The sequence below is a fragment of the Chrysemys picta genome, chromosome 7 (assembly GCF_011386835.1).
Source record: "Chrysemys picta bellii isolate R12L10 chromosome 7, ASM1138683v2, whole genome shotgun sequence".
Lineage (NCBI taxonomy): Eukaryota > Metazoa > Chordata > Testudines > Emydidae > Chrysemys > Chrysemys picta.
In genome coordinates this window covers 24,701,665-24,716,766 of record NC_088797.1, presented here as the reverse complement: position 1 = coordinate 24,716,766, position 15,102 = coordinate 24,701,665, and the positions used below count along the sequence as shown (strand labels likewise).

The 15,102-nt window shown below is 41.8% G+C and overlaps 1 protein-coding gene across 3 annotated transcripts in view; it reads right to left on the bottom strand.

The window, feature by feature from the left end:
* DNAH12 (dynein axonemal heavy chain 12) overlaps positions 1 to 15,102 on the bottom strand; it is a 181,279-nt gene that overhangs the window by 134,866 nt on the left and 31,311 nt on the right. For all 3 annotated transcript variants that reach the window (XM_065550977.1, XM_065550978.1, XM_065550979.1), the window contains exons 10-17: positions 12,093 to 12,249; positions 11,881 to 11,972; positions 11,454 to 11,632; positions 10,426 to 10,561; positions 6,892 to 7,017; positions 4,175 to 4,309; positions 2,922 to 3,115; positions 572 to 812 (exon numbers count right to left, since the gene is read on the bottom strand). In XM_065550977.1, the coding sequence (XP_065407049.1) occupies positions 572 to 812; positions 2,922 to 3,115; positions 4,175 to 4,309; positions 6,892 to 7,017; positions 10,426 to 10,561; positions 11,454 to 11,632; positions 11,881 to 11,972; positions 12,093 to 12,249 (1,260 nt within the window). The remainder of the gene's footprint in view (positions 1 to 571; positions 813 to 2,921; positions 3,116 to 4,174; positions 4,310 to 6,891; positions 7,018 to 10,425; positions 10,562 to 11,453; positions 11,633 to 11,880; positions 11,973 to 12,092; positions 12,250 to 15,102) is intronic.

Sequence of the window (15,102 nt, the reverse complement as noted above, 5' to 3'; positions counted from 1 at the left end):
AGAGGCAACACTCCCATGAACACTGCGTAGCAGGACTTGAAAAAAATCCTTTCAGATATTGTAGTATCTACAATCGAGCACATCACTGGCCACCGACAGTACCAGGAGGCGTGAGCCACAGTGACATCATTCTCCCACTACGAGAAAGGGACCAAGTGACCTTCTCCGTTGGATCATATGAACTGGAACCATAAACTCCCTAAACATTAAATCTCACCAAATGAGGGTCAATCCATCCTCATATCCACTCATTATACTCCACACCCGAACATAGCCACTTTATGAACTTCATACCCTCATATCTCAATGTCTGTACTTTGACCCATCAACCTTTTACTCCCAATCGGGGATATTGCAGATTATGTATTCCTCATGCCACCTTATCTTAAACCAAACTTTGCACCCTCGATAATCTGTATGTTATTCCCTGATAACCAGAAACTTCTATGCTCAAACTCTGTTCACTATTTATTTTTAACATCATCTTAATAATTATTTTAAATCTACTTGGATGAGTAATGGTCTTAGGATTTGCCCATAAATGCTAAGTATTATTATCAATCTTTTTAACCTTAAAGTCTTTGATCTGCTCCATTACTGATGAACACATTGTAATCGTTGGATTGTCCTTCTTTTCTTCTTCCAGCTTCTCTTCTACTATGGCTCTGCGATGCAGTGTCTTCTTTTCCAGTTCTGCTTTCTTCTGCTTTTGTTGAAAAAGCTTCAACATCTTGTATATCTCTCGAAAAAACTCATCTACCTCAGTCTCCATGCTTTCCCCATTCAGGTCCAGGAAAGCACCATCCATCCATCTGGGAGAAAAAAGAAAAGTATAATGCATCTTATACAAGAATCAGAATGACAAATATATCATGTACATATCTAAAACACATTTTTAAATTTTAAATATACTATTTGTATCATAAACAGAAGTTTAAAAAGTTAAAAGAAACGTTTTAATGGATGTGCAGCTAATGTTTTTAATTCTGTCATTCCCTACAAAATACTAATAGTAACCAAGAAAGCACTCACACCTGTTTAGTAGCATCAGGGCTTCCACATGGTATAGTCACTAGAAGGTGACTACCATCTTAGATGGGTATGCACTTGGGGTGGCTACTCCCTCCCCCCACCCTCCGCTGCTCACACCATTGCGGCTACATTCTACTTTTAGTGCAATAGCTCAATCAGAGCCAGAGTGAATGTGTCTCCTAGAGCTGGAAATTATACCTCCAGTTCGGAAGCGTATACCCATTTTCACACACTTTAGACCTATCACTATTATAGCTTATACAGCAGTATTTACCCATCCGAGGTAACATAATAATTTGAGCAGCTCTACATTCCATTTTGGGAGTGAAGACAGCCTCAAAATTGTATTTTATTATATAAATATAGATAGTGCCCCAGAGAAGTATGTTTCGGGTGCCCAAGGCAGCCAGCAGAGAGGTAAATCACTGTGGGGTGGGGTGTGGTGGGACTGGGGAAGACACAGTTGGTCCCACTGAGCCTCATCCCCCGCAACTAGAACCCCCCAATGAGCCCCCCTCCTCCTGCACTTGGACCACCCCAATGAGCCATCCGCACCAAAATCCCCACCCTATCCTTCCTCTTCCCCTGCAGGGCATCTGGGGCTGGGTCAAACCCACCCCTAGATTTCTCCTCCGGCTGTAGGAAGTGCTGCAAACTCCCCCCCCCCCCCCCCCCACACACACAGCGCGCTTCCTGCACCCATCACTCCTCAGGTACAGGGGGAGGAATCACTGTACAGGGAGCTGCTCCCCTATCCACCCAACCCCTGTGTATCCAGATCCCCTCATACCCAGACCCTCCTACTGAGCCTCATTCCCCGCAACCAGAAACCCCCCCCCCACGATGAACCCTACTCCTTCTGCACCTGGACCACCCCAATAAGCCATCCGCACCAAAATCCTGGATCCCCACCCCCACTAAGCCCCACTCCCCCAGCATCTAGACTTCTCACTGAGCTCTCCACACCCAGACCCTCCCTACCCCCACTGAGCCCCTACCATCTTCACCTGGATCCCCTGCAGAGTCCCATTACCGTTGCACCCAGAACCCCCTAACAAACCCCTGTGCATCCAGATTCCCCCCCCGCACCCAGATCCCCCATTCAGCCGCCCACACCCAGATTGCCTCACACAGAACTTTCTTAACCCATACCTGGATCACCCCCACACTAAGCCCCTCCACACACGAATCCTATCTTGCTGAGCCTGCCTGCCCACTCCTGGTGCACCTGGCATAGACAGGCAGAGCTTTGGGGTGTTTCTGGGGCAGGCCTGGTCCTTGAACTATGTCAGGGTTGGGTGCAGTCTCACCGCTGAGTCCGTGTCCCGGGGGCGAGAGGGAGCTGCACAGTGATCTCCCACAGCTGTGCAGCCAGTGGCCTGTGCTCCCCAATGCCATGTTGGAGCCTCCACATTTATTTGACAAATAAAATTTGCAGAATTTTAAAATATTGTGCGCATAATTTTTAATTTTTTGGCACAGAATTCCCTCAGGAGTAAATGTAAGTACAATATTTATATTCCAATCAATTTATTTTATAATTATATGATAAAAATGAGAAAGCAAGCAATTTTTCAGTAATAGTGTGCTGTGACACTTTTGTATTTTTATGAGCAAGTAGTTTTTGTAAGCAAGTAGTTTTTAAGTGAGGTGAAACTTAGGGTACACAAGATAAATCAGACTTCTGAAAGGGTTACAGTAGTCTGGAAAGGTTGAGAACCACTGATCTAGATCTATACCTGGATAGATATAAACACGGAGATGAAAATATTCACATGTAGGAGTTAAGCATCAAAATAGCTCACATATCTTGCATGGACAAACAAAAGCAGCCTGAATTTTTTAGCCTTTTCCTTATTTAGCTTTAAGACTATCAAGTATATAATTACCGTTTTTCTGTTCGTTGCCATTTCAGTATAAGAACAAAAAGTTTCTGATAAGGCTCGATATTAACTTTTAAACTCTCGAGAACAGGATACTCAGTCAGCTCCCACTTGAAGAGAGTCTCTTCTTTATTAATAAAAGCTACTGTTTCCTCAGCTTCCTGTATGCGTTTCTGCAATGCTCTCATGTCAGTCACATACTGAAATCAAATGATTTTATATCTTTTGAAAATTATTCATGTTATACAAGGAATAGACATAATTACATGATATTAAAAGAGACAATAAATCATTGGCTTTTCAAAATTATAAGTAATTTGTGAAAGTTACAGGATATTAGCCTCATGCTCTTTAACAAAGACAATAACATGGTCCCCAAGCAGATGGACTGAGTTTTTCCGCAATGAGGACACTAGATTAATACTCAGAAAAACAAAATAAGCATAATTTTACTCTTTGACAAAGTTTGAGAAAAGTGTTCTCAAATTGTTTGAGTTTCAAAAGTACATTGTACCAAAAAGAACACATATTATTAACTTTTATGTAGTTAATATGTAGTCTTGGCAACTGCGATTCCCAAGTTTAAACAACAGTTTCATGTTTTGAGAAATTTTTTTTTAAATGTACTCAATTACTCAGTGACGGAGTCAGGAATCTTCCCATTTAAGCAATTTTTTAAATTCAAAATATGGCAGGAAGTGTTTAGTGATTAGGGAAGGGGACTGGAACATCATGAAGTTTCAGATCCAGCATTCAGTCTACTGTTCGTACACAGTGGACTTTTAAGATTTATGTAACTGGCCAATTCCTAATGAAATTACTGCCTGAAAACCCCAACGAATCTAATTTAGTGGGTTAATTTCCCAAAACTAAACATACTAAAACCAGCTACTGAAATCATGGCCCCCGTGAAGTCAATGGCAAAACTTCAGTAGGGTCAGGATTTCACCAAGAGTGTTTGCACAGCCTCAAATGCATTTGCTTCCATATCTTTACTATTACTCCACTCTGTGACTACCTATTAACGGATTTAAACAAAGTCCTTATGGTAAATTTCCCCTCCAATCAGAATATTAGTGTCACTATGGTAGTTAGCGCAAAAGTGGGTGTCTAATGAGTTTCATCAGCATAACAGTACAGCAATAGAACTTTAACATTTAACTTTGTGTTTGCTACATCCTTTTTTAAAATCACAATCCTATTTCTTGTATTAAGCATATGTGACTCTTTGAACCCCCTTTATACTATGTTTATCAGACCTGTTGCATACGATCCAGTTCTGAGAATTCTGTAAACTCTTCCATACGGCGAGTCTGCTTTTCTAGTTCCAAAATAAGCTTCTCGCGTTTGGCCAGTAGTTCACTTTCACCTTTACGTTTAGATTGTTCAATCAGCTATAAAATAGATAATTTAAATGTGTTAAAAGAGAAGAATCTTGCAGTAGACATTTGAGTGATCAAACATGTGGCATCAGTGTCTTGTAAATAAGTGTTATCAGCATGGATAGAGAGAAAATAAATAGTACAGACAGATTACATCCCTTGCAATAACTGAAGTACTTTGAGAAGCTTTTGTTCACACAGATCCCACTGTGGGTAAGTGACTAGCAGTTACTCAAAGAGGTAGGTGATAGGAGTTTTATCTAAATAGCAACTGTAGAAGAGTCCTGCAGAGCAAATTAGGCATCTGACCGAGAAGTTGTGACAATGGACTAGTAATTGGTAAACGTATGATCCTAACCACAAGTAGCTTCTCTACAAATTTCAGCAATAAGCACTTCTCTGAAACAAGCCAGAGATGTCAACTGGGCCCTCGTAGAGTACGCGCTAATTTAAGAGGGAAGAGGTAGTTTATTTAAAAAATTGGAAATTTGAATGCAGTCTGCAACTAGAACTGAGCAAATAGTTCATTTTTCAATTCAGGGACTAAACTGAAAACCAATAGGCAAAGTCTGAGCCCATATAGAAAGGAAATATGGTGCTGCAAAAGCTGGAAACCAAGAACATGAGACCTTTCTCAAACATGGGATCTGTGACGAGATGGACTCCTTCCAAAACTATTCTTGGGAATCAACGTAGGTGAAGGCAGAGATCTCGTATGAGAAGTGCTCCTGCTTCCATGCAAAAATGATTATGCAGATGAACAGAATTACTCTAAAGGGGGAGGCAATTCCGGAATTGTAGAAATAGGAAAAGTCTCCGCCCGACAGCATGAGAGATAGGCACTGGTGCCGTAGAGGTTGGATGCAGAGAGATTCTCATCTTCAGTACCTTGGGCTCCAATACCAAGAGACTCCTGGCTATTGCAGAAAAAGGAGACAGCCACCAAGGGGGACTCCAGTTCTGGAGTGATAGTAAGGTCTGCAGGAAATGTAAAACCAGCCTTAGTAGATGAAGGAGACTGTACTGACAATGACAGGGCTATGTACAATGGTACAAATACTGGAGTCTCAGCAGAAATCTTGTCAAGATATGATACCAATGACAATGGGGCAGAGGAAGCAAGCATGGTACCAATGTGGTTTCAAAGGAGCCAGTTTAGATAAGTAAGCATGATGGTTTTTAGCCTTCTTGGGCAGTACTAGAAATGGCGACCAGTGCTGAGCCCTATCTGAAGATCTTTGCTCCTTCTGCCTTGGACAGCAGGAGTCACTGACTGAGCTGAGGAGAATGGATAAGAAGGCTTGATAGCAACATGAGGTCTCATAGAGCTAGCAGATCCCTTAGCTCCCAGAGTGGAGTTTCTTCCTGTTTCAAAGCTGGTTTTACTGAGTGCCATTGCTACAAGAAACTGCTCCTTAGATGGTACCTCAGAGTCAGACACACTTCATATTGACCTTTCTGTAAAAAATAATTTTAAAACAAGCATCACAAGCCCTGTCTGTGAGTTCAGTAAAACAAATACAGATGGCACACATGGTAGGGATACGAGACTCCTCTAAACAAAATAAACATTTTGTACTCACATCACTGGAGCATAAGAGTCTTGGCACATTTTAAAGCCCAAAGATGTGCTCTCTGCCTTCGGACATATTCCTCAGTACCAAAGCAAGACTCAAAGAAAGAAAAGTGCTTTGGATTTTTTTCACCCACCAGGCTTAAATAAAACTTTTTTTAAAACTACACAAACTCTAAGCTAAGTAAGTATAACCTTAAAGTATCTAAGAGTCATGGGAAAGCATGGGGATACTATGAACTCCAACTTGCAACCATGGGCAGTAAGAAAGAACTACAATATGAACAATGTGGACTATTGCTCGAAGAAGTGGTGGAAGGTTAAGAAAGTTATCTATTATGGATCTGGATCACAGAAAAACATCAACAGTTGCATATTCCTCATTAGTAAACTTTCATCGAATAATTGGAATTCCTAATTCTTATTTATCTAGAGAACAAAGTCACATGAAAAAATTAATATCCAGTACATTTTCTTTCTAAATAATGCAATAATTTCTTCATATAGCATGTAACCATGGTTGAATTTTTAAAAGGCCTGGTTCAATCCCTCACACATCATGATGATAAGTGTGCAAATTAAAAGGATGATATTCATTTCTCATGCTTCAAGGCACAAACTTTTTGGGGTCTGGAAGGAATTTTCTCCAGTATAAAGTATTACACAATTGGCTAAGTGCATAGTAGTGAATTTTTATTTTTCTCTGAATTATCAAGTATTGACCACAGTAGAAGATAGATACCAGACTTGCCAAAGACTTTAAGCTCAAATGACAGTTCTAATTTTCTATATTTGTAGCCTGCTGGTACTTGCTAAATATCTAATTATTATATTCTCCATTAGTGCACTGGCTTCTTATAAATACATAAACCTGGTACCATGGTATTTGAGTGCCTTATAATGAATGTTATTATACACATTTGGACTGGACAACAGTTAGCAGCAGTGAAAATAAATTGTTCAAATACAGTACAAGGCCTAACAAATTAGAATATATAATGTACAAAGAAATTATCTTTACATCATCATGTTCATCAAAGATGGGATTAATCTTCTGAGGCCACAGTAAGACTGTTGCATTCAGTGCCAGATCTTCAGGATCAAATATATAAACATCTAAAAGGTAATTCATTCGCCTTTGGCATTCCTATAAAAGAGATTCCACAAAAGCTGATATTTCACATTTGCTTATACCATAGTATAGAATTTATGAAGGAAAAACAGTGAATTCAGACCCATAATCCCTTGTTCCTCATTATTCTGGTCCAAGGATGAAATCCTGGACTCACTGATGTCATTACCAAAACTCTCATTGACTTCAATGGGCGTCCCGGATTTTGCCTCAAGACTATAAATTATCAAGGAACTGACCTCTCATTGCTTTGAAAGGCAATGTAAAATGGAAAGTTTGTATGCAGAATCTTAGCATGTGTCTTCTCTGAAACTTTTTTCCCCTACAGTGATCAGATCTCAGCTGCTGAGTACTATGCTTCTTGATCTCTCCTTTTTTAAGAGGCTATAATAATATAGGTTTCACGGAGTTTGGGGGAGACAATGCCTGCACCCCCGGCTGCCTGCGATTCACCATGACTCTCAGCCAGCCAGTAAAACAGAAGGTTTATTTAGACGACAGGAATACAGTCCAAGACAGGTCTTGCAGGTACAGACAACAGGACCCCCTCAGTCAGGACCATCTTGGGGGGTCTCCAGGGAGGCCAGAGCCCTGTCTGGGCTCCCCTCCATTTTCCCAGCCAGCTCCAAACTGAAAACTCTCCAGCCCCTCCTCTCGCCTTTGTCTCTTTCCCAGGCCAGGAGGCCCCCCGATCTCTTTGTTCTCCAACACCTTCAGTTGGCACCTTTGCAGAGGAGGGGCCCAGGCCATCAGTTGCGGGGAGACAGGGTGTTGGCCATTTTTTGTGCAGACAGCATCACACTGGCCCCCTAGGGCTCTGCAACAATCACACCCCCCCAAAAACACTCGAGAAATGCGTAGGAGAAAGTGAGGCACCCACACAGCACTCAGAGAAAACATTAAGAATGTTCCCACTTCGTCACAATAGGTAATATAAAATTACACGTTGTTGTGTAGTTTCTTTTAAGTTAAATAAAGTTCAATTTTTAAAAAATTAGAAATCTATTAGAAAAGCATAAGATATTCAAGTTTATGCCTCCCTTAATGTATAAACTTCTCTTATCTGACCATATTCTATTAACTTAATGTCTGTCTGAGGAAATCCTACTACTTAGCACATATGCTCATCCTGCAGCATATGTTTTGTTTGTCATATATGGCTTCAGCATCAAAGTGGAAAATCTGATTACACATCACCTTGATCCAGAGTACAGAACAAATCAAAGATCCACTTTCCCTCTGAAATTTTAGGACTAGAGTGGAGTTATAGTATTGTTTGAATACTGTTTCTCTCACAATTTGAAATATAATATTTCCTATTTTTCCTCCAAGAATCAGCAGTCACAGCTCAAGAGCTAAATAGAAGCATCCTCTTGTCAATCCCATCCAAACAATAAAAGGCTCATCTCTGACATCTACAGACAAAATTTTAAACACAAGAGGCTGGCTGCTGCTGTAAAAAACCTGCACATTAACAAATTTGTATGTACCAACTGGTACCCATTTGTGTCCCCAATTATCATATTTACACATGTAAATGTAGTTTAATATGTGAGTGTGTATTTTTTGCAGATACAATCAGCTTCTAGTTTTTATAAATTTGGTCTTTAAAGTCAGGACTTAGAGACAGCCTCTAACTTGAGTGTCCTGCAAAAGACACATTGTGATAAAAATAAAACTTCAAGTCCAGCTCATCTGAGCTATACACCTCTACCCCGATATAATACAGTCCAATAGAACGCGAATTCGGATATAACGCGGTAAAACAGCGCTCCAGGGGACGGGGCTGCTTTACCTTGTTATATCCGAATTCGTGTTACCGCAAGCGGTTCCTCTTTGTCCCCTCTCCCCATTACTTGCTGCGGCCTGCCCCGGGGCCTCCCCGCCCCAGCTCACCTCCGCTCCGCCTCCTCCCACGAGCGCGCCGCAGCTCCGCTTCTCCCTCCCAGGCTTGCCATGCAAACAGCTGATTGGTGCAGCAAGCCTGGGAGGAAGGAGAAGCGGAACTGAGCGGCGTGCTTGTGGGAGGAGGCAGCGGAGCGGAAGTGAGCTGGGGCGGGGAGCAGTTCCTCTGCGCCCCCCCCCCCCCTACTTGCTGCGGCCCCCCTGCCCCAGCCGACCTCTGCCTCCGCCTCCTCCCACGAGCGCGCTGCTCAGCTCCGCTTCTCCTCCCTCCCAGGCTTGCCACGCAAAACAGCTGATTAGCGCGGCAAGCCTGGGAGGGAGTGGGGGGAAGCGGAGCTGCGGCGCGCTCGTGGGAGGAGATGGAGCAGAGGTGAGCTGGGGGGGGAGGGCCGCAGCAAGTAACGGGGGGGCACAGAGGAACCGCTCCCCACTCCAGCTCATCTCCGCCTCCTCCCCTGAGCACGCCGCCGCCGCTCCACTCCCCCCCCACCCTTCCAGGCTTGCCGGGCCAAACAGCTGATTGGCGTAGCAAGCCTGGGGTGGGGAGGAGGAGAAGCTGGGGCGGGGAGCGGTAAAAGCGGTTCCTCTCTCTACCCCGATGTAACGCGGTCTCACCTATAACACAGTGAGATTTTTTTGGCTCCCGAGGACCGCGTTATATCGGGGTAGAGGTGTAATTGAAGGAAAATCCTGCCCATCCTCTACATGCATGTAAGCAAAGGAGGGGTAGGGGCGAGATGTATAAAGTTCACACAGAGGAAGCATTCATCTTGTGTTGCATGGATCCCAGATCTGCATGGTGTCCTTAAACTCCAGTTAACCAGAGCTTTTGGTTCATCAGGGGTACAGTGTACTGTATATTTAGACAATGCCTAAACACATATAAAAACATGCTATGTAGCAAAGATCTATATACAGGTCAGGGACAGCCAACTTGCCATTGCACACAGTCAGAATGTGAGGTGAACTTTCCCACATGTGACGGGAACTCAAAAAGATTAGGCCTGAATAAAGACTGGGAGTGGTTGGGTCATTACAAAACCTAAACTTAATTTCCTCCATACTAATTTCTCCCTACTGTTACTCACACCTTCTTGTCAACTGTCTGTAATGGGCCACTCTCTTACCACTTCAAAAAAGTTATTTTTCCTCCCTTGGTATCCTGCTGTTAATTGATTTATCTCATTAGACTGACCTCACACTTGGTAAAGCAACCCCCATCCTTTCATGTATTTATACCTGCTCCTGTATTTTTCACTTCATGCTTCTGATGAAGTGGGTTCTAGCCCATGAAAGCTTATGCCCAAATAAATTTGTTAGTCTCTAAAGTGCCACAAGGACTCCTCGTTGTTTTTTCAAAAAGCATGGAGGACATTCTAGCCTGGTGGCTGGAATAGCAACTGAGGACAGCTCCATTGTTACAGGAAATTTTTGATCCCCAGCTCCACAGAAACTCCCCAGTGTACAGGACTGCTTGTTTGGAGAAGGATTTAAGCCAAAAGAAATCTAGACATTTACCTTGATTTTTATGAGCAGTTCCTGAATACCTGTGGTTTTTGCCTTTTCTACATAAGCTATCATTTCCATCATTTCTTCTGTGGTCTCAGGAACTTTTAATGCACGCTCTTTAATTGTTTCAAATTCCTTGCATATTCTGTAAAATCATGTCAAAGTTTAAGATTTTGTTTAACTTGGTTTCTAGCTGAGCCATAATACCAGCAATATGTGTATGACAATTACCAAGCATTCCTGGAACTATTGTTCCAATTATCTCTTTAAAATCACTGGGCCAAGTCCATCTCTGGTGTAATTCCGTGATTTCAGTGTGACAGTGAATTTGGTCAATTAGCTGTAAGAGTCATATAAGTCCCTTTACTTTTACCTTTCTAGTAACTCTTAAAATATTTGTTATTCAGTTGTTACAGAATTTTTTTTTCTTTTTTTAAAATAAATACATTGAAACTTAAGCATAGTATTAGGGCCATATATTATTCATTCTCTCTCTCTCTCTCACACACACGGTCTGCTTTGCATTATAAGAATGTAACCCATTTTGTCATTCTTGTGACATGGCATCATAAATTTTGAATAGTATTTGAGAATTTTATCATGCCATCATACATTTTGATTTATTTCTTAACAGTTCATCCCTTACATGTATAGATAATCTATAGATGTGTCTCATGTATACAGAGCTTCAAGAAATCTAGAAGTCCCTTCCTCTGGCTGACTCTGGCACTTTACACTTGGGAAGCCAAGAATGCAGTGAAGTAGATCTCTTGCCAGGCAGTTTTCCCAAAGCTTGCCAGCTCTGATAGAAAGGTTGTGCTCTTGCTGGAGTTAGGGCCTGAAGTTCAGTAAAGAGATACCAGCCAATGTAACTCCCCTGAGATACTACTGACATTCTGTTAACCAGGAGTTTTGGTTAATCAAGGGAGTAAAGTACTGTATATATTTATACAATGCCTATACAACAGAAATGCAACTATGTTAAATAATATTCCTTTCCACGAAAGTGGTGGTTTATAGCAAGAAAGTATACTCACTTTTCATTTTCCGCTCTGTGATTAGCAACTATTATCTCCATTAGTATATTTGCAAAGCTTTTTGCTTTATCAGTCAAACCCTGTTTCAAATCATCACAGTCCAAACGTACCATAGGGAAATGAGCTAGTAGTGGCAAACTCATGATTTCCTTAGCAAGGCTGAGGAACTCATCTATAAACTTCAAAATGACATGTACACACGTTAAGTTGCAGAAACATTCTTTAAAATATTTAGATCTATTAATAAGATTTATAAATTCTTAAAAAAGCTTTAAAAATAATACTTTATTCTGATTACCATATTTATTCGGAAAAAAAATCCACTTGTGGATACTCAGTATGTTTTTGTGAGCTTAACGGCTGTTCGCCTATTTTTCTCTATTTTTTTAATTATTGCAAAGAAAAATCATGTAGAATTAAAACTTACAGCAGTATATTCATCAAAACTGTGTTCTTCTGCTTCAAAGCTCTCTATTCGTGTGTCTGCTGTACCATCTACAAGCCAACCATACCTTTCAACTGTAATGTAATAAACACATTGAAACCACAATGCATGTACATAAAAGTAGGCTAATTATTTCACAAAATTAACTTCAAGTACTAACGTTCTCATACAAAACGCAGTCTTCGCTCGCTTACCATATCTTTCAAAATGTTCTTTTGGACCTTCCAAGTTGGCCTGGATTGCTCTCTTTAGTGTAGATGAGGCCCAAGCTAGGACATGGTCAGCAAGTTCAGTGTCAAGAGTTACAGCAGTGGCCCCTCCAGATAGCCAAGAATGTACTGTTTGAACATTCTAACAGAAGCAGAAAATGACAATGATATTAAAAAAGTAAAAGAATAACAATACAAAATGTAGATACATGTTCCTAAAACGTAACTTGGAAAGGTTTTTTTTAAAACTGGGCTTGCTGCTATTATTTATTTGTGTTGCAAAATCACAAGAGGCCCCAATCAAGATCAGGGCCCCATTGTGCTAGGGACCACGTGCACACATGCACACCGAGACTCCCTGCCCCAAGAGCCTACAATCTAAACAAACAATGTATTATTCCCATTTTACGGATGAGGAACAGAGGCACAAAGAGATATACGGCTACATTCCAACACCCTTACTCTGTGGTTAGCCCCACTGAAATCAATTAGGCTACTTCCAGAGTAACATATCACTCAGCATGAATAAGGTTGTTGAAATCTAGCCCTCAGGTACTTGCTCAAAGTCACCCAGGAAGTCTGTGGCAAATCTCAAGTCCCAGTCCAGTATCTTAACTATAAGGCTTTAAACCTTCACACTTTAATTTAAGGGACTGGAAGTGTTAGCTATTTAACAGATATATCCTTTATCCGAAATGTTAGTCATTTTGAATTAAGTTGATGATAATAACAAAAACAAAAGAAAAAAATCAGACTTTTAAAGTAAAAATCCCTCCTCCTCTCCACTGCTTAGTTCTACAGACAGCATAGAGTCTTTCATGACAAACATGACCAGAATTACTAATGTTAAAAAAACAAAACAAAACCCAGAATTTTCACTTATTATAATTAAAACACTTTCAGGCCGTCTAAATACATGAAAAAGAACAAAATAAAAAAGAATGAGGGGAGGACACGCCCATTTCTTTTTCCTTTAAAGGTCACCTTTAAGTTAAAATTCACCTTTAGGGGCAAGCTTCAGCCTAGCTTTCATATATATTTCTGTAAATATTGCACATGCACATACACAGCCCTCACTTTACAGGTGCAAACACACATGTGCAAACTTTAAAAAAAATTCTAACATCTGTGTACAAGCAAAATACAGTCACCAACTTTTTTCTGTAACTGTTGTTCCTCAAGTTGTGTTGCACATATCCATTCAACTGTAGGTGCGTACGTGCCTTGTGCACAGTTATCAGATTTTTCCCTCAGCAGTACCTGTTCGTGTGGCGTGAGTGCCCTCTGTTGCCTCATGCCATTGCATGCAGGTATAAAGGGAGAAGCCGCTCCCAACCCCCCATAGTTCCTTCTTATAGGAAATAGAAAGGAAGGAGGGAGGGTTGTGGAATGGACATATGCAACACATATCAAAGAACAACAGTTACAGAAAAGGGTTAGTCACTGTTTCTTCTTCTTCAAATGACTGCACATGTCCATTCCACTGTAGGTGACTCACAAGCAATTCAAACCGGAGGTGGGTTTGGAATCTACTTGAACAGGGATTGTAGGACCACCTGTCCAAATCTGGCATCATCTCTAGACTGATGAGAGAGAGGGCATAGTGCGAGGCAAACATATGGATCAATGACCAGGTGGCTGCCTTACAAACATCCAGGATGAGCCAGAAAGGCCTTGGAAGCTGCCTGTGATCTGGTCAAATGAGCCAACACTCTACTTTGGGTGAAATACCAGCCTTTCAGTAGCATAGATGAATACAGCTGGAAATCCAGGAAGAGATCCTTTGGGTGGATACTGAATGACCCTTTATTCTGTCCAAAACTACAATGAAAAGTCTTGATAAAGACTTAACTGGCTTAGTCTGATCCAGGTAAAAAGCTAAAGCTTTTCTAACATCTAGAGCAGTGCTTCTCAAAGTCGGTCTGCCGCTTGTTCAGGGAAAGTCCGGGCCGGTTTGTTTACCTGCCGCGTCCGCAGGTTCGGACGATCGCGGCTCCCACTGGCCGCAGTTCACTGTCCCAGGCCAATGGGGGCTGCGGGAAGGGTGGCCAGCACATCCCTTGGCCCGTACCGCTTCCCGCAGCCCCCATTGGCCTGGAGCGGCGAACCGTGGCCAGTGGGAGCTGCGATCAGCCGAACCTGAGGATGCGGCAAGTAAACAAACCGGCCCAGACTACCAGGGGCTTTCCCTGAACAAGCGGCAGTCTGGCTTTGAGAAGCACTGATCTAGAGTACAAAGTTTTTCTTAATTTTTACAAGAACGAGAAAGAAAATCAGTAAATAATTTGCTTGGTTAATGTGGAAACTGGAAACCACTTGAGTCAGGAACTTTGGATGAAGTTGAAAGAGAACTTTGTCTCTAAAAAAAATCCTGTAAGGAGGTTCTGATACCAAGGCTCACAGTTCCCCTACTCTCCTGGCTGAAGTAATAGCAACCAAGAAAGCCACCTTGATAGAAAGGTGTTACAGAGCATAGATTTCCAGCTGCTCAAAGGGAAGACCCATCAACTTTGATAGAACTAAATTTAAATTTCTACGGGGGGGGAAGGGGGGAGAAATCAGGCTGTATACCTGTGTATATAATCTGTCCAAACCCTTCAGAACCCTGATGGGCATAAGGTTTATAAAAAAAGCGAGCAGTTATCCACGGGAGGGTGGAAAGTTGAGATAGCTGCAAAGTGGACTCTGATGGAACTAACAGCTAACCCTTATTGCTTCAGAAACAATAATCCATTATCTGGTGAATAGAAGCTTGAGCCAGGGAAACACCTCTCTGTGTGGGTCAAATGGAGAATCTTGTCTATTTAGGAAGGTAAGCAGTTCTAGTTGAAGACTTTCTCTATTTAGAAGAACTTCCTGCACTCCCTTAGAGCAACCTCCTTCCAAGGGTGTAAGCCATAAAGCATCCATGCTGACAGGTGGAGGGCATGCAGGAGGGATGAAGTAGGAGGCTGTGGTCCTGGGAAATCACATCTGCATCCCACAAGAGTGACAG